The sequence below is a fragment of the Protomyctophum parallelum genome (assembly GCF_964188405.1).
Source record: "Protomyctophum parallelum genome assembly, chromosome: 18".
NCBI classification, from domain to species: domain Eukaryota; kingdom Metazoa; phylum Chordata; class Actinopteri; order Myctophiformes; family Myctophidae; genus Protomyctophum; species Protomyctophum parallelum.
In genome coordinates, this window is record NC_139716.1 from 16,184,883 (window position 1) to 16,210,247 (window position 25,365).

At 43.3% G+C, this 25,365-nt stretch overlaps 4 protein-coding genes across 5 annotated transcripts in view; 3 read left to right on the top strand and 1 right to left on the bottom strand.

Moving 5' to 3' along the window:
• The window catches only part of pltp (phospholipid transfer protein), a 17,952-nt gene extending 17,419 nt beyond the window's left edge, over positions 1-533 (top strand). Inside the window, exon 16 of the mRNA XM_083788669.1 lies at positions 1-533. This exon is cut by the window's left edge and continues 879 nt beyond it. The gene's annotated coding sequence lies outside the window, so the exon portion shown is untranslated.
• A 4,154-nt stretch (positions 534-4,687) lies between these two features.
• Positions 4,688-7,348, top strand: LOC310875992 (regulator of G-protein signaling 9-binding protein; the record flags this gene model as incomplete). The annotated part of the gene is made up of 4 exons (XM_083789441.1): positions 4,688-4,925; positions 5,105-5,317; positions 6,667-6,809; positions 7,157-7,348. The coding sequence occupies 4 exons, from the start codon at positions 4,688-4,690 to the stop codon at positions 7,346-7,348; spliced, it is 786 nt and encodes a 261-aa protein (XP_083645567.1).
• A 2,378-nt stretch (positions 7,349-9,726) lies between these two features.
• ube2c (ubiquitin-conjugating enzyme E2C) lies at positions 9,727-15,642 on the bottom strand. 2 transcript variants are annotated; one of them, XM_083788672.1, is made up of 7 exons: positions 15,590-15,642; positions 13,559-13,680; positions 12,844-12,871; positions 12,417-12,503; positions 11,830-12,034; positions 10,310-10,369; positions 9,727-9,917 (listed from the first exon to the last, which is right to left on the bottom strand). In XM_083788672.1, exons 2-7 carry the CDS (start codon positions 13,660-13,662, stop codon positions 9,880-9,882), a joined length of 522 nt encoding a protein of 173 aa, XP_083644798.1. In that variant the 5' UTR covers positions 13,663-13,680; positions 15,590-15,642; the 3' UTR covers positions 9,727-9,879. The 2 variants fall into 2 exon arrangements, with proteins under 2 accessions (XP_083644798.1, XP_083644797.1); XM_083788671.1 differs by having other exon boundaries at positions 15,594-15,637.
• A 645-nt stretch (positions 15,643-16,287) lies between these two features.
• Positions 16,288-20,449, top strand: polr2j (RNA polymerase II subunit J). The gene is made up of 3 exons (XM_083788673.1): positions 16,288-16,555; positions 18,303-18,411; positions 20,036-20,449. The coding sequence occupies exons 1-3, from the start codon at positions 16,413-16,415 to the stop codon at positions 20,135-20,137; spliced, it is 354 nt and encodes a 117-aa protein (XP_083644799.1). The 5' UTR covers positions 16,288-16,412; the 3' UTR covers positions 20,138-20,449.
• Positions 20,450-25,365: the final 4,916 nt, after the last annotated feature.

Consider the following 25,365-nt stretch of genomic DNA (forward strand, 5'->3'; position numbering starts at 1 on the left):
GTACTTGTATAGTATTTCTCCTACATTGCCGTATTGTTACACGAGTATAGGCTACTTTTTCCACCTCTGTAAATTACATCTATAGGTTCCCAAATCCAGATGTCTGGGTAGCAGGCGTACCGATAGAATAATTAGGCCTACTATTGTTTGTACTACAGCCTACTGATATGTACACAGTTTAATTAATACCCAAACCTCTCACCATTTCTACCCTGGCTTTTCACCCATTTTGACCTGGGACCTGGCAAATGTCTTCTAGGGCAGCGGTGGCCGAACGGTTTGCGGAGCGGTCTTGATATCGGAAGGTCGCTAGTTCGTATATCCCCGGACCGGCACGTTAAAATTACCACCGCTGAAGTGCCCTTGAGCAAGGCATTGAACCCCTACCATGAAATGTTCTATGAGCAGGGCCTGGCTGTAAACAAGTTCTTGAGCTTAGTCCAGTTACCCTGGGTAAACATAGTACCTTTCTTTCTTTCTTTCTAAATCCTGACTGTTTTCTTGAAAAAGCTGTGTCAGTCCTTCATGTCACTTTTCACGATTCTTCAAAAATAGCAGACCTACAAGCTCGTAGCGCGCCACCGAGTGGCGCGCTACGAGCTTGTAGATCTGCTATTTTTCAGTAGCTATATTATAACATAATGCTAACACCAAAAGGGGTTCCCGCCCAGAATGGGTTTTAACCTCATGGTTGAGAGTCTCTATGGTCTACGTTTTGTCTCACTGTCTGCTGACTCTCTCTGTGCTGTGTCTCGTATTCTATTCTCCATTTTGTATTGTTTTTGTTTTTAGTTTTTTTTTACAGTGTGTTCGTGCTGTTGTTTTTAGTTTACAGTGTATCATTTATAGTTTTTATTTTCCTGGACAGCACTTTGTAAACCTTGAGTTGTAAAATGTGCTATGATTATAAATAAAGTGGATTGGAATGGAAGGACATTGAAGTTGTAAAGTTTATTGTGGATAAAAGTAGGAAGAGTCATGGATTGGGACTCTAGGAGTGGAGTTGATCAGCTGAGTTAAGGCCATGGATATTTATAGATTCGTGGATATGATTCGCATGGACAGAAAGAGAGTCGTAAGTGGATCAGTGCCGTTTTCAGTGAAGCCACAGAAGCGTTTCTGTACAGCGATGACAGGGTTTGTGAGGCGAGGAGATTGACAAGCGAGAGGAAACCGGGTCGGTTTGCCTGACGTTTGAAGGTGACATTATACCCCAGAGAGTGTGGACTACATTTGTTATAGGGTTAGTGAAGGTGACATTATACCCCAGAGAGTGTGGACTACATTTGTTATAGGGTTAGACCCTATGAAAAATCACACCTGTGTGAACCGAGTGGTGCGACTCCCCTCTCTCTCTCTCTCTCTCTCTCTCATTAGCAGGCAACAGTGTATTTTTTTTTGTATTTATTTATTCAGCACAGTATAAAATCAACACAGGGAACATATAAATATAAGCAGGTGATGTGTCTTTTCTTACAGGGCTCTGTGGATTAATTCACCTAATTCCTTTGTTGAAGTTGCTGTTGAAATGAATAGGAGGTCCAAGCAGGCATATTTCCTTCTTTCCATTTATTGATCAGCAATCAGTTACAGGTTACAAGCATTCGTTCCATGGTTACAGCATATTGAGGCCTTCGTCCCAGGCAGAGCGCCTAGGTTCCCCTTGTCTCTCTCTGCTGTCCCTCACTCACAGTTCTAACTGATTCTCTGTACCATTTTATACATCCCCAATCTGTGGGTGTCACTGTGTGTGTGTGTGTGTGTGTGTGTGTGTGTGTGTGTGTGTGTGTGTGTGTGTGTGTGTGTGTGTGTGTGTGTGTGTGTGTGTGTGTGTGTGTGTGTGTGTGTGTGTGTGTGTGTGTGTGTGTGTGTGTGTGTGTGTGTGTGTCAGTGTGTGTGTCAGTGTGTGTGTGTGTGTGTGTGTGTGTGTGTTGACCCTTAAGGCTCTGTTGCCTCCGTAAACAAGTCACCACAGGTGGTCTTATTTTCAAAGCATTCTTCAGTGTGGTAAAACTTCACAATGTCCACTATATAGCAGGATCTCACAGCTGTCGCAAACTGACTATCTTAAACTGTCCCTATAGGCTATCTTAGTGACTTGCTATTCTAGTGACCTCTTTACTCAGGCTTCTAACTACATGTGAACTATAGGCTGAAGTATTATGTGTACAATTATGACATGTGTTAAGGAATAAGCTATCGAAATATACATCACAGGGTAAAGTGCCAAGGGGCCATACGAGGCCTCTACCTATAGTGCAGCACTGTCTCTCTCTCTCTGTTTCTGCATGGCACAACAGCGCCCCCTACTGGTACTCATTCTGGTGCTCATTAACGTCACATAGGTGAACCACACATACAGTAGGTGAACCAACACATAGGTGGACACGGACATTGCTGTTCTTTGGAGTGGTTGCACCACTCAAAAAGCACCGCTTCTGTGCTTATACACGTTTACAAGTAGATACAAGTTTTGCCTAAGTTTCCTTCCCATGTTTATACCTTTGCTTGAAGTCCTGCGCAAAATGTCTGGGGCCTGTATGGGCGTTTATACAATGGGCATCAGGTGGGGGGGGGGGATTTGAACCGACAACCTTTCCGACTGCCATGGAGACCAAACAGGCTGCAGGTCACGCACGTACACATGCACGCACACACAGGCTGCCGGTCTCATCTGCTGCTGAGTTTAATTAAAAACAATAATTAACTCTGACATGATGACAGGATAGAAATACACACACACCCTAGAGAGAGGAAGGGGAGGGGGAGAGAGAGGGGGGGGAGGAAGAGAGAGAGAGAGAGAGAGGTAGAGAGAGGTTTATGTTGACAGATGATCATATCTACAGGTGAACTGATGTCTCTGTGATTCACACTGACTGGAGGTAAGAACATCATATTTTTAATTAATAATTAAAGGCACAATAAACATGTTTGAATGAGACAACGTGTGAAGTTAAGATACGGCTGTTTGAATAGAGCTCTTAGCAAAGTAGAGGAGATGTTTCTATGGGACTAGGAGATGTTTCTATGGGACAAAAATGAATAGAGCTCTAACCAAAGTAAAGGAGATGTTTCTATGCGACTAAATGAATAGCAATCTTACCAAAGTATAAGAAGGGATGTTTTTATGGGAGTAAAAAGTCCCAACGCCTCAGGGCCAAAAGGAAGACAGACTGGACCAGTGCCAGTAGATACACTGTGTATATAATAGGGAGGGACGATGATGATGATGATGTGCGATAAGAGCGCTCCTCACTTCACAAGGGTGTGATTCTTATTTTTGGAACACAGTTCTCATATGACGTGTTCTATTCTAAGATTTCTCTACGGAATTGTCAATGGAAATAAATAACTCTGGCCCCGGAGGGGATAGTGGTCTCTATAGCGCCATGCAGTGATGTCAGAAAGAATCACACATAATAAGGGAGAAGAGTCTGGGACGTGTGGAGCGTTGTCCAGAGTGTTTTGGGTGTTTTAGAGAAGGGAGAAGAGTCTGGGACGTGTGGAGCGTTGTCCAGGGTGTTTTGGGTGTTTTAGAGAAGGGAGAAGAGTCTGGGACGTGTGGAGCGTTGTCCAGGGTGTTTTAGAGAAGGGAGAAGAGTCTGGGACGTGTGGAGCGTTGTCCAGGGTGTTTTAGAGAAGGGAGAAGAGTCTGGGACGTGTGGAGCGTTGTCCAGGGTGTTTTAGAGAAGGGAGAAGAGTCTGGGACGTGTAGAGCGTTGTCCAGGGTGTTTTAGAGAAGGGAGAAGAGTCTGGGACGTGTGGAGCGTTGTCCAGGGTGTTTTAGAGAAGGGAGAAGAGTCTGGGACGTGTAGAGCGTTGTCCAGGGTGTTTTAGAGAAGGGAGAAGAGTCTGGGACGTGTGGAGCGTTGTCCAGGGTGTTTTAGACAAGGGAGAAGAGTCTGGGACGTGTGGAGCGTTGTCCAGGGTGTTTTAGACAAGGGAGAAGAGTCTGGGACGTGTGGAGCGTTGTCCAGGGTGTTTTAGACAAGGGAGAAGAGTCTGGGACGTGTAGAGCGTTGTCCAGGGTGTTTTAGAGAAGGGAGAAGAGTCTGGGACGTGTGGAGCGTTGTCCAGGGTGTTTTAGAGAAGGGAGAAGAGTCTGGGACGTGTGGAGCGTTGTCCAGGGTGTTTTAGAGAAGGGAGGAGAGTCTGGGACGTGTGGAGCGTTGTCCAGGGTGTTTTAGAGAAGGGAGAAGAGTCTGGGACGTGTGGAGCGTTGTCCAGGGTGTTTTAGAGAAGGGAGAAGAGTCTGGGACGTGTGGAGCGTTGTCCAGGGTGTTTTAGAGAAGGGAGAAGAGTCTGGGACGTGTGGAGCGTTGTCCAGGGTGTTTTAGAGAAGGGAGAAGAGTCTGGGACGTGTGGAGCGTTGTCCAGGGTGTTTTAGAGAAGGGAGAAGAGTCTGGGAAGTGTGCAGCGTTGCCCAGGGTGTTTTAGAGAAGGGAGAAGAGTCTGGGACGTGTGGAGCGTTGTCCAGGGTGTTTTAGAGAAGGGAGAAGAGTCTGGGACGTGTGGAGCGTTGTCCAGGGTGTTTTAGAGAAGGGAGAAGAGTCTGGGACGTGTGGAGCGTTGTCCAGGGTGTTTTAGAGAAGGGAGAAGAGTCTGGGACGTGTGGAGCGTTGTCCAGGGTGTTTTAGGTAGAAATTGTCTGTCTGTCTGTCTGTCAGTCTGTCAGTCAGTCTGTCAGATGGATCGTTGGAGGAAGTCCGTAGACGACTTACAGATCAACCGTTGGAGGAAGTCGGTGGACGAGCTACAGACGAGGAAGAGGCATGTGTTGGAGTGTGAGCGCGCTCAGGAGGCGCTCTGCAAGGTCACTTCCTGCTTCCAGCAGCTGGCTTCCTGTCTGGGGAGCACGGCGGACTGCAGCTTCTTGCGAGAGGAGCTGGACGACACGCGAACACGCGCTCACCGAATCTGTACCGGTACACACGCACGCACACACACACGCACGCACACACGCACGCACACACGCACGACCTCCAGGTGTGTCCAGGTGTGTAATACCTGTGTTGACCTCCAGGTGTGTAATACCTGTGTTGACCTCCAGGTGTGTAATACATGTGTTGATCTCCAGGTGTGTAATACCTGTGTTGACGTCCAGGTGTGTCCCGGCGTCTGCTCAGCCTGCTGGCGGAGTACGATCCTGCAGGGGGCGCCGTCTGCCCGGAGGAGGAGCGGGAGCACGCCGAGAGGATGTGGGTGGTCTTCCTGTCCTCCCTGGAGCACTTCCTGCTGGACCTCCACAAAGCCAGCGAGCTGATTGGCCGCTTCCCGCTGACTCAGCGCAACGACCGGCGCGCGCTGCTCAACACAGGTGTGATGACATCGCTCCTATCAGGAGGGGGGGGGGGGGGGTGCATAGGTTGGTTAGACATACGCAGAGCCATAGAGTAAGACAGAGTTGCGCAAACTGCGTTCACTTCTATTGAGAATGGGGACAACCAACTGGGACAAGTCCAGGACCGGAAGTAGGCAGAAATGCACTGGACTCAGGGCAACACAGCCCAGCTTTAATGATCTTAAATAGTTAAATCCCTTTATTTTAGATTGTTTTGTAGTAATCGCGTACAACATAAACATTAAAGAGACTTTAGTTGTTACTGTACAATACTTTAAAACAGTTGTCATGTTGCACACATGCTTAAACTATCTCTTATTTGCGCCGCCCTCGTTGAAAACAATTTATTTCCAACTCCAGCTTGTCTCAGTTCAGGCTGCATGAACAGCGCTCGAGTGCTCGGTTTCCACCCACTCAGTGTCCTAACTCTTCTATTAGATGGGTCTGGGTTTCTGCCCCCTCAATGTCCTAACTCTTCTATTAGATGGCTCTGGGTTTCTGCCCCCTCAATGTCCTAACTCTTCTATTAGATGGCTCTGGGTTTCTGCCCCCTCAATGTCCTAACTCTTCTATTAGATGGCTCTGGGTTTCTGCCCCCTCAATGTCCTAACTCTTCTATTAGATGGCTCTGGGTTTCTGCCCCCTCAATGTCCTAACTCTTCTATTAGATGGCTCTGGGTTAGACATACTAACGGTCCGACAACACCGTCCCTCCCGACATGCGTGGCAGGTTACAACTAACCCGTGTTGCGGGTTAAAACTCACCCGTGGCTCCCGACATGTGTGGCAGGTTACAACAGGCGTTGAGGGCGGCTGTGGCTCAGGAGGTAGAGCAGGTCGTCCAATGATCCCTGGGTCGGCGGTTCGAATCCCGGCTCCTCCTCCTGTCCACACGTGGAAGTGTCCTTGGGCAAGACACTGAACCCCACATTGCCTCCAATGAGTGGGTCGGTGTGAGCTCGCCACCGTCGGTGTGTGAATGTGGGAAGTGAGGACGCTGGCGTCGACTGTTCGCCGCTTCACCTCCCAACGTATGAATGAATGAACCTTCACCTCCCAATGTATGAATGAATGAACCTTCACCTCCCAATGTATGAATGAATGAACCTTCACCTCCCAATGTATGAATGAATGAACCTTCACCTCCCAATGTATGAATGAATGAACCTTCACCTCCCAATGTATGAATGAATGAACCTTCACCTCCCAATGTATGAATGAATGAACCTTCACCTCCCAATGTATGAATGAATGAACCTTCACCTCCCAACGTATGAATGAATTAACCATATTGTAAAGCGCTATAAAGATGATGTTCCGTTCAGGTTTGGGCGATGACGTTACGGGCGTGGCTGCTCGTGCGGCCTCGGTCCAGACACCCTGGTTGACCACAGAGGAGCAGCCCTGCCCCGACCTCAGCAGTCACCTGACAGAGCTGGACGCCATGCTGAGAGACATGCAGCAGAAGGTCAGAAACCTCCACCACGCACGCACCAACGCACGCACGCACGCACCAACGCACGCACGCACACACGCACGCATGCACGCACGAACGCACAAAGGCTATATATATACATAGGCCAATTTGGAACTTACTGGTTTCAGGTGTCAGTGAAACAGTCTCTGATTGGATCTTACTTGTTTCAGGTGTCAGTGAAACAGTCTCTGATTGGATCTTACTTGTTTCAGGTGTCAGTGAAACAGTCTCTGATTGGAACTTACTGGTTTCAGGTGTCAGTGAAACAGTCTCTGATTGGATCTTACTGGTTTCAGGTGTCAGTGAAACAGTCTCTGATTGGATCTTACTTGTTTCAGGTGTCGGTACCCTATTGGTCCGTGGAGCCTCTGTGGGCGGAGCCTCAGGTTGACCCCGGTGACCCAGACGCCGGCCTGGATGACCAGATGGAGGTCATGGAGGACGGGTCACATGACAACAGAAACAAGATGGCCGCCTGCTGCTACCCTTCCTGTTACCGAATAGGATGCATGCTCTGCATGCTCAGCTAGCCAATAGGATCTGTACGCTCAACCAGCCAATAGGATGCATGCTCTGCGTGCTCAGCTAGCCAATAGGATCTGGACACTCAACCAGCCAATAGGATGCAAGCTCTGTGTGCGCAACTAACCAATATATGATCTGTATCATCAACCATGCAGCCAATATGCAAGCTCTGTGTTCTCAACTAGCCAATAGGCCGGGTGTATGCCGTATATGTTAACTAGCCAGTAGGATGGTTTCTAATAATAAACTATATATCTTATATTAGAGATGTCTAGAGCAGCTCAGGCTGCTGTTTTCTGACCCCTCAGAGCACTGTTTTCTGACCCCTCAGAGCACTGTTTTCTGACCCCTCAGAGCACTGTTTACTGAACCCTCAGAGCACTGTTTTCTGAACCCTCAGAGCACTGTTTTCTGAACCCTCAGAGCACTGTTTTCTGAACCCTCAGAGCACTGTTTTCTGAACCCTCAGAGCACTGTTTTCTGAACCCTCAGAGCACTGTTTTCTGAACCCTCAGAGCACTGTTTTCTGAACCCTCAGAGCACTGTTTTCTGAACCCTCAGAGCACTGTTTTCTGAACCCTCAGAGCACTGTTTTCTGAACCCTCAGAGCACTGTTTTCTGACCCCTCAGAGCACTGTTTACTGACCCCTCAGAGCACTGTTTTCTGACCCCTCAGAGCACTGTTTTCTGAACCCTGAGAGCACTGTTTTCTGACCCCTCAGAGCACTGTTTACTGACCCCTCAGAGCACTGTTTTCTGAACCCTGAGAGCACTGTTTTCTGACCCCTCAGAGCACTGTTTACTGAACCCTCAGAGCACTGTTTTCTGACCCCTCAGAGCACTGTTTTCTGAACCCTCAGAGCACTGTTTTCTGAACCCTCAGAGCACTGTTTTCTGACCCCTCAGAGCACTGTTTTCTGACCCCTCAGAGCACTGTTTACTGACCCCTCAGAGCACTGTTTTCTGACCCCTCAGAGCACTGTTTACTGACCCCTCAGAGCACTGTTTTCTGAACCCTCAGAGCACTGTTTTCTGAACCCTCAGAGCACTGTTTTCTGACCCCTCAGAGCACTGTTTACTGACCCCTCAGAGCACTGTTTTCTGACCCCTCAGAGCACTGTTTTCTGACCCCTCAGAGCACTGTTTTCTGACCCCTCAGAGCACTGTTTTCTGACCCCTCAGAGCACTGTTTTCTGACCCCTCAACGGTGTAAGTCTCAGGGCTGGCTTGTATATCTAGGCCACATAGGCCATGGCCTATAGGCCTAGGGCGGCAGATTGCCTAGGGCGGCAGTTAAGGGCGCCTGCAAACTGATTAAATAATATAGCATTATATTCACTATCAAGGTTGTGGATTGAATGTTTAGTAACTGAATTTAAGACCTAAAGGTTCAACTCTAACATTAATTCATTTATACGATGAACTACTATTAAAAAACCGCCGTCTCCCTGCTCTGACACATTCTGTGGTCAAGTGTGACACCTAGCGGTTGCCAAGAGGTACTGCATAAAGCTGAAATGGAAGGAATCCACCTTCCTTCCCAGGTGCGATTTCTCTTTTAGCTCAACTGTAAACTAACTCTATACTGGGTTTGAATCCTGTAAACTAACCCCAACTAACTCTATACTGGGTTTGAATCCTGGGTAGGATATAAAAGTTATGGAATTACGTTTGAATCCTGGGGGGCAGAATAAAAAGAATATATATATCATTAGGTTTCCATGAGCTGAGGCCAGGAATCAGACCTGGACCTTTGGCTCTCCAAACCATCACCGCCCATCATTCATCTATTCTATGACCTCCCTGGAAATGTATAGCCTACAACTGCAACACAACTTCATACAAGACGTAGTGGTCATCTCTTGAATCTCCCCCCCCCCCCCCCCCCCCCAGCTAGGGGCTTCTCTGCCTGAGAAACATTTATGAAGGCCACCGTCTTGTCCATAGAAGACGGGTGTCATGCTAAATCCAAATGACTAGTCAATGGTGACAATTTTAAATCCATGTATACCAGTGGGTTTCAACATTTTTCATATCAAGGCCTATTATTTATTCTGCAATAAACCCCCATTTGGTGTTTTAAGCATTGTTATACTTTAGCTATTGAAAAATTGCAGATTTACAAGCTCATAGCGCAGCTTGTACATCTGCCATTTTAGAAAAATCGTAAAAATGTCACAAATCTTTGAATATGGCCTATATACTTTCAGAATGAATGTTATTAACTCAAATCTTTGCTTCTGTGGGGTTCCTGGAACAACATATTTTCAGAAGGGGGTCAATGGCCAAGTACATATATTTTTGGGGGTCCTTGACATGAAAATGTTTGAGAACCACCGACATAGAAACAGGGTTTTCAGAAAACCTGAAAACAAACAGATAATCCTTTTTAACAATTATCAACTTTATTATTTATATTCACACAAACATAAAAATATGATACAAACTGAGGTTTAGACGAACACAGAGAGAGAGAGAGAGTGAAAATTAAAAACAAGGAAAAACAGAAGGTTGTGATTGGAGGAACAGCAGTGCTTCAGTCTTTGTAGGTGGAGCGGAGGTGGGCTTTATACGCTGAAACATAAGAAACACAAGACATTATAAATGCTACTCTGAAACATACAAGAAACAAGACATTATAAATGCTACTCTGAATCATGAGAAACACAAGACATTATAAATGCTACTCTGAAACATACAAGAAACAAGACATTATAAATGCTACTCTGAAACATGAGAAACAAGACATTATAAATGCTACTCTGAAACATGAGAAACACAAGACATTATAAATGCTACTCTGAAACATGAGAAACACAAGACATTATAAATGCTACTCTGAAACATACAAGAAACACAAGACATTATAAATGCTACTCTGAAACATGAGACAGCAGAGATATGCAATAATCCAAATATGGTTAATAAACACACATATATTTAATATACAGACATATGATGTTTACCTTCCTGGTTGTCCCACAGCTCAGCAGCAGCGGTGTTCAGAGGGCTGTCGTTGTTTGGTTCTGAAACAAAACAAAATAAAATGCATTCATTCAACAATGTTACTGTACAAAATAAAATGTATTCATTCAACAATGTTACTGTACAAAATAAAATGTATTCATTCAACAAAGTTACTGTACAAAATAAAATGTATTCATTCAACAATGTTACTGTACAAAATAAAATTAATTCATTCAACAATGTTACTGTACAAAATAAAATGTATTCATTCAACAATGTTACTGTACAAAATAAAAAGAATTCATTAGACAATGTTACTGTACAAAATACATTCATTCAATAATGTTACTGTACAAAATAAAATTCATTCATTCAACAATGTTACTGTACAAAATAAAATGCATTCATTCAACAATGTTACTGTACAAAATAAAATGCATTCATTCAACAATGTTACTGTACAAATGTGTTCTAACACACTTTGCTAGTTTGGGATGGCTCAGGGTAGAAGGCAGGGTTAAGTTTAGTTTTATAAGAATTTGAAGGTTTTCAGTGTTTTTTGTCGTGAGTTGTCAGCAGCCCAGTTGGCTTTGTCCGAGGCTTACAGCTCTTTAGATAAATACTTGATGAAAAGTCTATGGGAAAAATGTATGGTAAAGGAGTAGAGGATACAGCCAAACAGGACACGTACAATCTATATGCCTATATAGGCTGGGTGGTGCTGGATCAAAATAAAGTCACAAATGAAGAAATTAAAAAAATCCATTTCATGCTCCCAATGAGATCTTTACTGACGTGGGAATGTTTCGGGCCGCAGAAATTCTCTTCCGGGACGCTCGTCGTCATGAAAGGGGGCGGGACTGCGACGCTCTATAGATGTAGTATTTAGTACTCTGTATACTCAGCAGAATGAACCTAACATCGTACAGATGTAGTACTATAGATTTATTTATTTACCTCCCAGTAGACTCTGCTCAGCAGAATGGACCTAACATCGTACAGATGTAGTACTATAGATGTATTTATTTACCTCCTAGCAGACTGTATACTCAGGAGAATGGACCTAACATCGTACAGATGTAGTACTATAGATGTATGTATTTATTTACCTCCCAGTAGACTCTGTATGGCAGTAGTACTATAGTATTTACCTCCCAGTAGACTCTGTATGGCAGTAGTACTATAGTATTTACCTCCCAGTAGACTATGTATGTTCAGCAGAATGGACCTAACATCGTACAGATGTAGTACTATAGATGTATTTATTTACCTCCCAGTAGACTCTGTATGCTCAGCAGAATGGTCCGGACGTCGTATAGATGTACTACTATAGATGTATGTATTTACCTCCCAGTAGACTCTGTATGGCAGTAGTACTATAGTATTTACCTCCCAGTAGACTCTGTATGGCAGTAGTACTATAGTATTTACCTCCCAGTAGACTCTGTATGGCAGTAGTACTATAGTATTTACCTCCCAGTAGACTCTGTATGGCAGTAGTACTATAGTATGTATTTACCTCCCAGTAGACTCTGTATGCTGAGCAGGATGGACCTAACATCGTACAGCGCTGACCACTTGTCCTTGAGGATGTCCAGACAGATGAAGCCTTGGTCGTCCACGTTGGGATGGAAGCAGTGCGTGATGAACTTGACCCGCGGCGCCTTGTACGGATAGCCGCTGGGAAACTCCAACGACAGCTTGTAGCGAAACCCCTCGTACACCTGAAGAAACACACACACACACAGCATGCATACATCACTGACTAATTCATTTTATTCACTGGATCTCTCAACCAGTGGTCCAGGGGACCACAAGTGGTCCTTGAGGGGGGTTTCAGGTGTAAACTGACTCATACTGGATCTCTTGTCCACTATAGTCCCTTCCTAACATTTCAGTCTAGTTTTTATTTGTTGATTAAATTGGCAATATATTTAATCTTAGTTTTTGTCATCATAGCTTAGTCGCCATTTAGTTTTCGTCAGTGAAAAAGGGTAGTCGAACATTTCTTTTCATAGTTTTAGTCGACGAAATCTAACACCAACACTGCAGAAAAAACATTCTGAACATAATGTTTATACATTATTAGGTTCAATAGTTACGTACGGTTCCTACGGCTCCATCGATGGTTCCGATCCATTTAAACAAGTTTTCGGACTCTGGAAACGCAGAGATGCCCTTATCGCCTGACATCTGAAATACAACGGATAAAAAAACAACATTAATTAATACACAAACAATATAATTCAGCAACAATCATACGTAACACAAACACTTTCTACATCGTTCAAATAAATATAGTTAAAGTTATCCATGTAGGGTTCACTACTGAATACTGATTGGATGAAATTGGAATCCTGACAATAAATGTGTATAATTATTTGTGTTGCTGGAGACACAACCAACGTTTTTTTTTAATTTCAACATCAGGCTGCGCTTTGGATAAAAGCGCTATATAAATGCTCCATTTACCATTTTATGTTATAGCAGTGGTTGTAGCGTGTGTGTGTGTGTGTGTGTGTGCGTGCCTTACCATAAGTGTCATCAGCTCCTGCTGCAGTCTGCAGAGGGGAAGAGGAGCACAGATGAAGGTTTATTTTATTTTAGTCGTGTGTTCAGCTACAGGTTAGCATTCTCAACCAGAGTTGACACCATGCACACCATTAACTATTAGGGCATTCACTTCTAGTCATTTTTACTAGTTTACTAGTCGACTAGTTCTTTAACTACCTATTTTTCTTTTTTTGGAAATAAATATTTGTACATTTAAAAACTGTGTACATTGGTGACTATAACTATAATCTACCTGATCTTGAGGCCTACAAAATCGGGAAAAAAACAAAACAAAATAACTTTTTTTTGGTCGACTAGTGGATTTACTAGTCGACTAGTAAACTAGTCGACTAGTTGCTTAATGCCCTACTAACCATTATATACACACCTCTGGCTTAGCCCTGAAACATGACTCAACTGTCATAATCATGACAGCAACTTCAGCCTGTGTTTTTTTTTGCGGCTGCTACATTTACAAAGCAAACATGTACACAAATAAAATGTTCAGATTTCAAATAAGCCCCATTCAGTCCCTACGCTCATTCTGTAGCTCTGAAATGAGGTCACACCACAGTTACCATTCCACTGCGTTGCAGAACCGCCGCATGGTTTAACATGGTTACTAGTATGGCGACAGTATGGTTACTATGGTGACAGTATGGTTACTATGGTGACAGTATGGTTGCCATGGTTACCTCTTGGTGACCGAGCCCTTGGCGGAGCTGCCGCTGGACTCGCTGCCCTTCAGGGACTGTTGGTTGGACGAGGCTGCTGCTGGGTCCATGTTCTGAGACGCCATCTTTGTAGTTTCTATACACTGTGGAGACATTATAATTATTAATGCTGCTGGGGCCATGTTCTGACTCTGAGACGCCATCTTTGTAGTTTATACACTGTGGAGATATCATTATTATGATTTTATGAAGCTTTGATGTTATGGTTATTAGAGCTGGGTTCTGAGACGCCATTTTTATGTTTTTTATACAGTGGAGACATTGACTAACAGAAGAACTATTGTTATTGCCAAATTGTCTCTTACATAAGGCGATGGAGTCTCTCGCGAGGATCGTACGTAGCAAATTCTGGTAGCTACCTTCCTAAATCTCTCTTTATATAGGGTTCGACTGGGTACTTGTCACGGTGACGATGCCACTCCTTTATACCCATATATGGGGTTTCTACATTGACCTGATGTCAGCACTAGATATACTCCATATATGGAGCTCTAGGTGAAAGAAAGCCTTGTTACAATTATTCTTATTATTAGGATAGGAGACAGCTGGGTCCGTGTGCTGAGTGAGAAGCCAACGTTATGTTTACACAGAGTAGTACAAGACATTATTTAGTATCTCACTGTATGGAGACATAACATCTAAAATTATGTCAATTAATCTTAATTATTTTAATCATTAATTGTCAGGATCCAGTGTCTTCCTTCTTTTTAATATAACAAAAATACATACATTCATGTCATTATATTTATATTACACATGGAACCAAATTAACTGACGGGGGAGCTCACAACATGAGCTTGTAGATCGGCTATTTTCCAGCATGTCTGACCGTACAAATCGATCACTTGGAATTTTGGAAATAACGGTGATGACAGTACTGTTAAGTCTTCAAGCAGTGGTTCCCAAAGTGGGGTCCGGGGACCCCTAGGGGGTACTTGAGGGAGTTCCATAGGGATACCTAGCTTAATTAGAGATAGTTAGGAACCAAATGGACCCTTATGGGTCTGTAACTCCCTTTTATAATGATGTGTTTATGTTAGCAGCTACAACTTCTTGTATATTTAAAATACAAAACATGGAACCACTAAGGCAGTTATCAGGCTAAAATCTTAGGCTATTCAAAAGAAAGCCACCAGTTTTTTTTAACTTGTAGATCTGCTCTGCTCCCCCCCCCCCCCCCCAATACTAAGTTTTGACAAATTGTAGCACAGCGGTTCCCAAAGTGTGGTCCGGGGAACCCCAGGGGTCCCTGAGGGAGTTCCAGGGGGTCCCCAGATAAATGGACCCTTATGGGTCTTTAATTCTGAGAGTGTACAAATGGAACCAAATGGACCCTTATCCTTATGGGTCTTTAATTCTGAGAGTGTACAAATAGAACCAAATGGACCCTTATGGGTCTTTAATTCTGAGTGTACAAATGGAACCAAATGGACCCTGACGGGTTCCAGGGGGTCCCCAGCTAAATGATAGTTTGTAACCACATGGACCCTTATGGGTCTGTAACTCAGAAAGTGTACAAATGGAACCAAATGGACCGGTTGGGGTCCATTTGGTTCCATTTGAACCCTCAAGAGATAAATTAACATTGATTTTACAATATAGGGTCCCAAATGCCATTAAGGGGGGACGGTAGACTAATGCATGTCAAACAGGTTGAGAATCACTGCTAGTCATAAACATCTTCTCTCATGGGGGTCCCTGGCATCATCTCTTCAAACGGGGGTCCGCGGGGCTAATCAGTGTCAATTTGGGGGTCCTTGACATGAAAGGGTTTAGGAGCCACTGTTCTAGCAACATAAATAAATGCTGTGTTTGTGTTTTAGTTAGCAGCTACGGTTAGCATTAGCAACAACACTTCAACATCTGGCAAATCAAACGTCATTCAAACAATACAAAGCGCATTAACGGACAGAAGACGGAAGATCAGACGAAGCACGACGTAAATTAAAGACGTAAATGAGGATAATGTCGATTAAACGTTAATAAAGAGACTCACGCGGAGCAGGAAGTTTCTGTGGCTCTTCAAACACAAGACGACGATTTCAAACGGAGGGTGTAACCCCGCCCCCCGGTTTAAATCGACCAATCGCCGACTCCCTCCGGACGGACGCGGCCAATGGGCGCGCAGGACTACAAAACAAAAAGCAACGCGGCTCCGATTGGCCCGACGCCTTTTGACCACAAAGATAGTTTTAAAAAGTTACACGATAATAATACGCTTTATTATTATAAGTATAGAAAACGTATATAAAATATAAAATAATATATAAAATAGGGGGAATTACTAACAGAAAACATTAACTAAGGTTTGGAATGACAACATTTGGATTTTAATGTATATGAAATATGAAATTTAGCTATAATAATGATCACATTGATTGTGTATACTTCATTTTTATTATTATTATTATTATTATTATTATTATTATTATTATTATTATTATTATTATTATTATTATTATTATTATTATTATTACTGAAGCCAAACAGCACAATTTAGAAATAAAGATAAAAGTAAATTGTTTTATAGCCTCGGAAACACGGACGTTTTTATTTCCAGGGAGAAAATTGTTTTATATTTTATAATCTCTTTTTTTAATATTAATATTTTTTACGCTGTACAAAGTTTGGTGACGTCACGGGCTGTGCGCCGGAAGTTAACGTCTCGTCTCTCCTCCTCCTCCGTTAGCAGCTAACGGGCTAACAGAGAACAACAACGACCACATGAGAACACAATATATTAGTTTATATCGTAGATATTGATACATAGTTACACTAGTTTGTTGTTTGTAGGTCTATATAATAAGGGTCTAAAATGAACGCCCCGCCAGCCTTCGAGTCGTTCCTGCTGTTTGAGGGAGAGAAGAAGATCTGCATCACTAAAGACACCAAGGTTCCAAATGCCTGTTTGTTTACTCTGAATAAAGAAGACCATACACTGGGGAACATCATTAGACAGTAAGTTATATTAATATTAATATTATTAATATGTGTGTTTACTCTGAATAAAGAGGACCATACACTGGGGAACATCATTAGACAGTAAGTTATATTCATATTAATATTATTAATATGTGTGTTTACTCTGAATAAAGAGGACCACACCCTGGGGAACATCATTAGACAGTAAGTTATATTAATATTATTACAGATAACACTCTGGGGAACATCATTAGACAGTAAGTTATATTAATATTAATATTATTAATATGTGTGTTTACTCTGAATAAAGAATAAGAAAAACTAGTCGGAATAACGTGTCCCTTCCACGCGCTACGTCCGGCCGGGGAAATTCCCCTCTGTCAGGTGTAAAGAAGCAGCTTGGACTCCTCATGCATAGAAGGAGGCATGAGGTCAGTCCGCTGCCCCCCCAGGTTGGCAGAGGAAGTGTAGCGCCCAGGATTACATTAGATAATTGGCACTGGGTGAAAAGAAAACTGGGTTACAAAATCATGGGAGAAAAAAAAACATACATACAGTAACAGTTATAAGGACCCTCAGGTTCTATATTGACACTCGAGACCCGTTTGATGTTTCCCAAATGAAATGAGTGAAAATAGCCAACCGTACAAACTATTTTCATTCATTCTTAATAGTTTGTTTTCAGTGTTTGGGAAACACTCAAAATATTTTTGAGGAAATATGCTGCTATTTGTACCAAAAATGACTGCAAAAGATTGGTGTTATTCATTTAAAAAAGCTTTATATACCCTAGACCCTATACAGTAACATGTCTATGTCTATGATGAATTCCTGTTCTGTTCTTTGGCTATATAGAAGTGTCTATTTGTACATCTCTAAATTATTTTTGATGAATTGAACAAGGTGTACCCTATTGTAAACAAGTGTATAATGCTTTATTGGGTCGTCCACTCACAGTTAACAGTCTTTGCATTGAGTTGTGCTTGGAATGTACTGTAATTCTGCAAACTGTTAATAAATATTTCAATCAATCAATCAAAATACAATGTGACATAGCTCTGTTTACTCAATGCCAATTCGGTATTTAAGTCCTTTTGTTTTCCTACGTTACGTCTAGTGGCACCAGGGTTGAGTACGTTGAATCTAGTTCGCATTACTAGTGATCTCTAATGGAGGATTTAGTTGACACAATTAAATCAAATGGCGATAGTATTCACAGTGTGGGGCAGACGGCCTGTCACAGCCAGATTTGGGAGACCTCTCTCTAGGTCGTCCTCAGACGAGCCCTCCATCATCGTTTCCAGTCATCCCGATTCTCCATACATCCGGCCAGTTCGTTGGTACTTTGCACTCCTGCATCGCTCTTGAGTACATCCACGTATGTTAGCGTGGGACGTCCTTGTGACCGGTGGCCGTGTGTTGGTTCCCAGAGCACCAGTTTGCTGGCTGGCAGTTCTTGATGTCTTTGGCAGTGTCCTGCTAGTCTCATTCTCCTGACTGCTATTTTCTGGCTCACCCTTGGTAATCCCTCATACAGAGTCTTGTTAGTGACATGTACAGTAGCCTTGTTGTTGCAAGGAAAGCAATACAATGAGACTTTAGTGGTTGTTTTAGTCTCAGATTTAGTCTGACGGAGGGACACAGTGTAACTATGGGGACACAAAAGAGACACAAACAGTATAGGGCGTGGAATTTGCTCTGGAGGGGGCGCTCACGCCATGGCTTAAATACTCAATTCATGACTTGATATAATGTATATATTCCATCTCCCTCTCCCTTGCAGACAGCTGTTGAAGGACCCCCAGGTTCTGTTTGCAGGGTACAAAGTCCCTCACCCTCTGGAGCACAAGATCGTCATCAGGGTCCAAACTACACCTGACTACAGCCCACAGGTACAAAATACACCCTCCAAACTACACCTGGCTACTAGGGCTGGGTGCAATAACCGCAATACCGCCATACCGCCGGTATGTAACGCATACCGCGGTATCGGGTTCATTACCGCGGTTAAAAAAAAAAATGAAATGAAAAGTGTATGATAATAAACAGTGACGCTCAGTCAGTCTAATCATGCCAGCAACACAACAACACCAGAGGGAGTTCAAAAAACCATGTGCATGTGTTTTGGGGGGGGGGGGGGGGGGGGGGGGGGGCGGTAATAACCGCCATACCGGCGGTATGGGGGCCGGCAATAACCGCGGTAATAAAAATCCCATACCGCCCCAGCCCTACAGCCCACAGGTACAACATACACCCTCCAAGTATTTCCAACTCCAGCTTGTCTCAGTTCAGGCTGCATGAACAGCGCTCGAGTGCTCGGTTTCTGCCCCCTCAATGTCGTAACTCTTCTATTAGATGGCTCTGTTAGATGGTGATACAGGTAGGACCATAGACAAAAACGTTGTATACTATACTGCTTAATTCCAAAGGTGTAAACATGCAGACTTATATTATTTATCATTTATTGATGAGCAAGGCAAATAAAAAAGAGCAATGATGAAAAGAAGAAAATAAAAGCAGTAATGTAATACAGTGAGGAGTGAGAACATGAATAACAAGGAATTTAAAAGATCAATTAAAAGAGTGTAATGTACTGTAATTCTGCAAACTGTTAATAAATCAATCAATCAATCAATTAAAGCAGAAGATGGATTGCAATTATCTCTTAATGCAGTACCTCAAGTCAGCCAGTAGGTGTCCCACTAGACCACACAGGGTGTAAATGTGTCATTAGAACGCATTAGAAGCACAGAGAGACCAAAGCACTGTGGATGGATTCTCCTATCCTGGGGCTGGGGAGGGAGGTTCTTCACAAGACAGCACTTTAAATACTACTGAGCTTGTAGATCTGCTGTTTTTCAATGGCTAAAGTATAACACAATGCATTGCTTACGACACCAAACACCATCCTGATTGGGTTAAGTGATGGTGGCCGCATGTGGCCCCCGGGCCGCCAGTTGCCCATGATGTAACCTATGTGTTGTGTTGTTTGTGGTTGCGTACAGGATCTGATCTCAGAGCAGTGTTATTTGTGGCAGCAAATCTGATTTTAGTTTTAGTCATAGTCTTTTGAATTGTTTTAATTTAGTTTTAGTCACATGTTAGTCACCTTGAATGATTTAGTGTTAGTCAACTAAATATCATAAGATTTTAGTCGACAAAAATCTACAGTTGATTTAGTCAACAAAAATGTGTTTTGGTGGGCCTTGATGCCGTTGTAAGGACTGATTTGACACTTGCTGAAAATAGCCGATCTACAAGCTCACAACGCGTCGTAAAATGACTTATACTGGATCTGTTGTCCACTAGTCCCTTCCTAACATTTTAGTCTAGTTTTTATTTGTTTGACGAAATTGTCAGTATATTTAGTCTTAGTTTTAGTCAACATAGCTTCGTTTTCATTTAGTTTCCATTTAGTTTTCGTCAGTGAAAAAAGGTATTCGACATTAGTCGTTAGTTTTAGTCGACAAAATCAACACTGATCTCAGAGCAGTTGTTATGTCTCGTTGTGTACAGGAGGCCTTCACCAACGCCATCACAGATCTGATCTCAGAGCTGTCGTTGCTGGAGGAGCGCTTCAGAGTGGCCATCAAGGACAAGCAGGAAGGCATCGAGTAGTAAACCTCCTCGCCATTGGCCGCTGTGGAGCCAACATGGCCACCGTCGCCGTCCCAACCAATAAGCCGCCTCGCCATTGGCTGCTGTGGTGCTAACATGGGCCATGGGGGACGTTTTGACCCTCTGCTTATTGGGGGAAAAATGACATGTTATGTTTAGTTTTTTTGACCAGAATGGAGGTTGACTTTTCAGTTGTTAGGATTAATGTCTTATATTGAGTTATTGTTGTTGAAAACAGATGTTTTTTTTATAGCTTGACATTTAAACACATTAAAACCCCCTAGTGGCCAATGACGTTATTTGCGTGTTAAATCAACAAATCCCTTGTGGCCAATGACGTTATTGACGTAGTACTTAGTACTTAGTACTTTTTTTTTTGTTTTTTTTTTTTTTTGTTTTTTTTGCATTAGCTAGGTGGGAGGTGGGGGTCTTACCCACAAAGTTTTTTTTTTTTTTTTTTTTTATTGGCATCATGACAAAATAATAATCACACCTGTGTGAACTGAGTTGTGAAACTCCCCTCTCTCCCCCCCCCCTCCTCCTCCCCCCCTCCCGAGATAAAGACATGAATCATGACAAAATAATAATCACACCTGTGTGAACTGAGTTGTGAAACTCCCCTCTCTCTCTCCCCCCCCCCCCCTCCTCCTCCCCCTCCCTGAGATATAAATACTTTTATATCAATGAAACCAAGGTGTACTAAAATGCTTATAAGTAAACGATGGACCATGCTAGGAACATAATTTTTTTTCCGGTGTAAACTAGAGACTTGCAGCTTTAAAATGAGATATTTCGTGACATTGAGGTCATATCGCACATTTTTCTATTGTCATTCAAAAAGTCGCCAAAGTTGGCCTAAGGCACAATAAGATGATATTAAGGGTGGCAATAAGCCAGTTAAAATGTCTTAAAACACATTGACGTTTCCACCTTGCGGTCTTCATCAGACATTTCAGATTTACAACTTGGTAAAATGTGCTCTTTGTTGTGAGCTTTTTGTGTTATCCATTTCATCATAATACCTTTTTGACTACTTAAGATGTTGATATTGATTTTGTATTAATCTTTAGGGCCCCAAATCACACCTTAGAAAGCAAGAGCATGTCTATTTCAAACACAAAGTGTTTTCTTTTACCTAATATCCATATTCAATCAATCAAAAATAATAATAAAACGACAATGGATGAAAGACAGAGCAGCATTTATTAAGAAGTTTACTGCATTAAACTGAGTTTTTATGCATTTATTTACATTCATGTTGTGAAGGCTATAGCGGCCTCATTTACATAATGATGGATGGCACAATTAGACATGTGCTAATGAGGCTTCATTTACATAATGCTAATGAGACAGTTCATCAAATGACTATATAATAATATAGCCTATATGTACAGCAACTATACCAGATATATTTACAGTCTGAGTATATTTTGTGTATACTGTATACAGCTGATGGGATAATGCAGTGTGTGTGCGTGTGACTGTGTGTGTGTGTGTGTGTGTGTGTGTGTGTGTGTGTGACCATGACACCAGTAGTGATTAACGATATGCTTTATTGACATGTTTGGAGCGTGTTCCAGACATCAGGGGGTCTTCAACGTTTTTCAACCCAATCTGGGCGGGAACCCCTTTTGGTGTTTTAAGGATTATGTTATACTTTAGCTATTGAAAAATAGCAGATCTACAAGCTTGTATAGGTCTGCTATTTTTGAAGAATGTCGTGAAAATCTTTGAATATATATTCTTTCAGGGCGAACGTTTTTAACTCAGATCTTTGCTTCTGGGGGGGGGGGGGGGGCGGGGGTCCCTATAGAACAACATATGTTCAGATGGGGGTCGGCGGCCAAATCCAGATATTTCTGGGGGTCCTTGACATGAAAATGTTTGAGAGCGACTGACATAGAAAAGAAACAGGTTTTTCAGAAAGCCGTCATGATTTAGAACAGGGGTAGGCAACCTTAGGCAGGGTGCCTACATTGGCACAGGGGAGGGTGGTCACTGGCATAGGGGAGGGTGGTCACTGGCACAGGGGAGGGTGGTCACTGGCACAGGGGAGGGTGGTCACTGGCATAGGGGAGGGTGGTCACTGGCACAGGGGAGGGTGGTCACTGGCACAGGGGAGGGTGGTCACTGGCACAGGGGAGGGTGGTCACTGGCATAGGGGAGGGTGGTCACTGGCATAGGGGAGGGTGGTCACTGGCATAGGTGTGTGAGAGAACCCATTCTGACCTGAGATCAGATTCTAAAAATGTCTTCTACATCCTGACAGTTTTCTCAAAAAGCTATGTTTCTATGTCAGTCGTTCTTTGATTTAAAAAAAATAGCAGACCTACAAGCTTGTATGAGCTTGTAGATCTGCTATTCTTCAATAGCTAAAGCATAACATAATGCTAACACCAAAAGGGGTTTCCGCCAAAAAATGGGTTAATATTAAGAAGTATTCCAAAAAGTTTAGTCTGTGAAAAGAATACCCCTCACATCTTTATATAAATTACACCCTGCGCATAATTCTACATTCCTGTGAAAGAAAATATAGGCCACATAAAAAGGTTATAATGTACAGCCCTATGGACAATCAAAATCAGATGGAAATATTACATTTTTTATGTTGTCAGTTACATAATTAAACTTAAAGGTTGCCGACCCCTGATTTAGAAGACATTTGTAGAATCTTCCTCATGTCTAAATGGGGGACCCTGTAGCCGAGAATGGGGATCCTTGTAGGGTCCAAGTGGTTAACCGTTAACTTATAATAAAATGTCCGTATCATCGCACAAAGATGTGCATCTGTAGTAGTAGCCTCTCTCTGAGGACCCCCTAGGTGTCCCAGATCCCCTGTCGAAGACCCCCTAAGGGTCCAGACCCCCTGTTGAAAACCCCCTAAGGGTCCCAGATCCCCTGTCAAAAACCCCTGCTCTACATGTTCTCGTGTACATTCGTGTGTCTTATCGTTTGCAGCAGGTGTGTGTGTGTGTGTGTGTGTGTGTGTGCGCGTGCGTGCGAGCGACTGCTGCGTGTAAACTGTTTGTCACCGTTATTTCTTTTAGGTATTAAAAAAGGTCCTAAAAGTCTTTAAATTGTCACTTCACTGTCATCTGCGGGGACCGCCCCGGACAGCCACAGGTTGAGAACCAGGCCTTACAGAACCTGTTAGAGAAGTGAACCCAGGTCAAACCAAAGGTCGAAGGTCAGAGCTCATTCATGGAGTCAAAGACAATCTGATCTAGAAACATTCCTGTCCTTTTGAAGCATTAAGAGTAATAATAATAATAATGTAATAAAGTACACATACAGTAACAGGAGCACATGGATGCACCAGGAGTGCCTCAGTGGTGTAAAGTATATCCGGTAGAACTGCTGGATGGGTTCCCGGTTCGATCCCCGCGGGCTCCCCCAGAGTTACTGTCCAAGTGTCCTTGAGCAAGACCCTATAATTGCTCGCAATCACCCGATGTGCCGGTCGCTCGGTCCCTTCTTCACTGCCTTGCATGGTTTACAGCTATCTGAGTTAATACCACCCCTTAACCCTTATGCCTGAAATAATTTGCCCTTTTTTCTATTTAAAATAACTTTTAAAATAGTTAAAATAGCTGAACTACAAGCTCACAATGTCTTGATGTAGATCGGCTAGCTGAACTATTTTAAAATGTTTTTCAAAATAGTAAAAAATTGCAAATTAGTTTAGGGATAAGGGGTAAGGGGTGGCGCAAGATGGAGCCCTATATCTCTAATTTATCCCAGGAACACATCATTGAAATAACATCCAACAACTCCAAAACAACTTATTGTCTCCACCAGGCCGAAGGCATGGGGGAAGAGTATGTTTTGCACTCCGTCCGTCCGTCCGTCCGTGTGTGTCCCCGTGAGCAGCTAATCTCGGCCACCGTTAACCCGCTCGATGCCAAATTTTGCACACACACTCCCTGGATGCCAACGATGAACCTCTGCCCCAAACTTTCCAGAACGGCCTGTTATAGCGCCACCAGGAGGCCGCTTTGTGTAAAACAAGTTTTTGCACAGTACACCTACAGATTTTGTCCAAACATCACGCAAATTGGTACACAGTCTCTCTAGAGCCATTCAACGAAACCGGTCTTTCAGATTTCTCAGACTCCATCCTGATTGGTTAAGATTGGCTTCCAAAGTTCATTTACTTTTGTTGCCCTTTTATCCAACCACCAGATGAAGGCAAGCTGCAATGTCCTACATTCCTATCCTGGTGGAGACCTGTGCCCAGAAGGGCACTTTTTCTAGTCTCAAAATGTGTCTCACTGTTCTCCAAACTGTATTTCTTCAACAAACTGTATGAAGGAGGAGGAGGATATTGGCCCGGAGCTGTCAGATGAGGTATGGAGTGAGAGGTTAAGGAGGATCCACTCTGGTTCAGTCAATTCTATAGCCTGGGGCTCACCTATGCTTTCTACGGCAGAGGCAGCTCCTGGCAGAAACTAGACGCAGCTGCGCGACATGAGACTAATTAATTAGAGCGACAGAAAGAGAGAGAGGAGTGTGTGTGTGTACATGTGTGTGCGTCAATTTAACAAAGGTGCAGACGATCAGAAATCAGCAGAGAGTGATCGACGTTTGTGCTACTCTATGCCGAATTGAAGTGGACTCTGACCCAGACTTCTTTTTTTTCTCCCTGGAAACAAAGACGTCTGGGTTTCCGAGGAGGCTAAGTCAATTCCAGATTGCAATTTATCCAGTTTAAAGTCATCCATAGATTACATTACTCAAAGGTCAGAATGAACCAAATTTACCCGGGCTGTTTTTTCCGATATCTGTGGTAGATGTAATATCTCCAAGGACACACTGGGCCACACCTTCTGGTCCTGCCCAAAAATCGTCTTGTTTTGACATATGTTGGCACGGTACAGCAGAGTATAGGCTACCATATTAATATTGTTCCTGATGCTCTAGCTGCCCTGTTCGGATGCTCTGACGCCTCCCTCCCTCACGCTGACATACACTAACTATACAGCAGACACTCATGCTCGGCACATTAGTAATTATTCTAACTGAGTGGAAGACTGTACTCACTGTACCCTGTTTCTCTAAATGGTCTCAATGAATTTGTTACTTTGATACATCTGGAGAGGTTGCGTTGCAACTGCCAGGACAGTCTAAGCAACATTTGAATACATATGGGGCGCCATTACAGCTCACCTTGACTCTACTGTGTAACTGCTGGCCTGTTTGCCCTGCTGCTGTGATCTTGTTGATGTTTA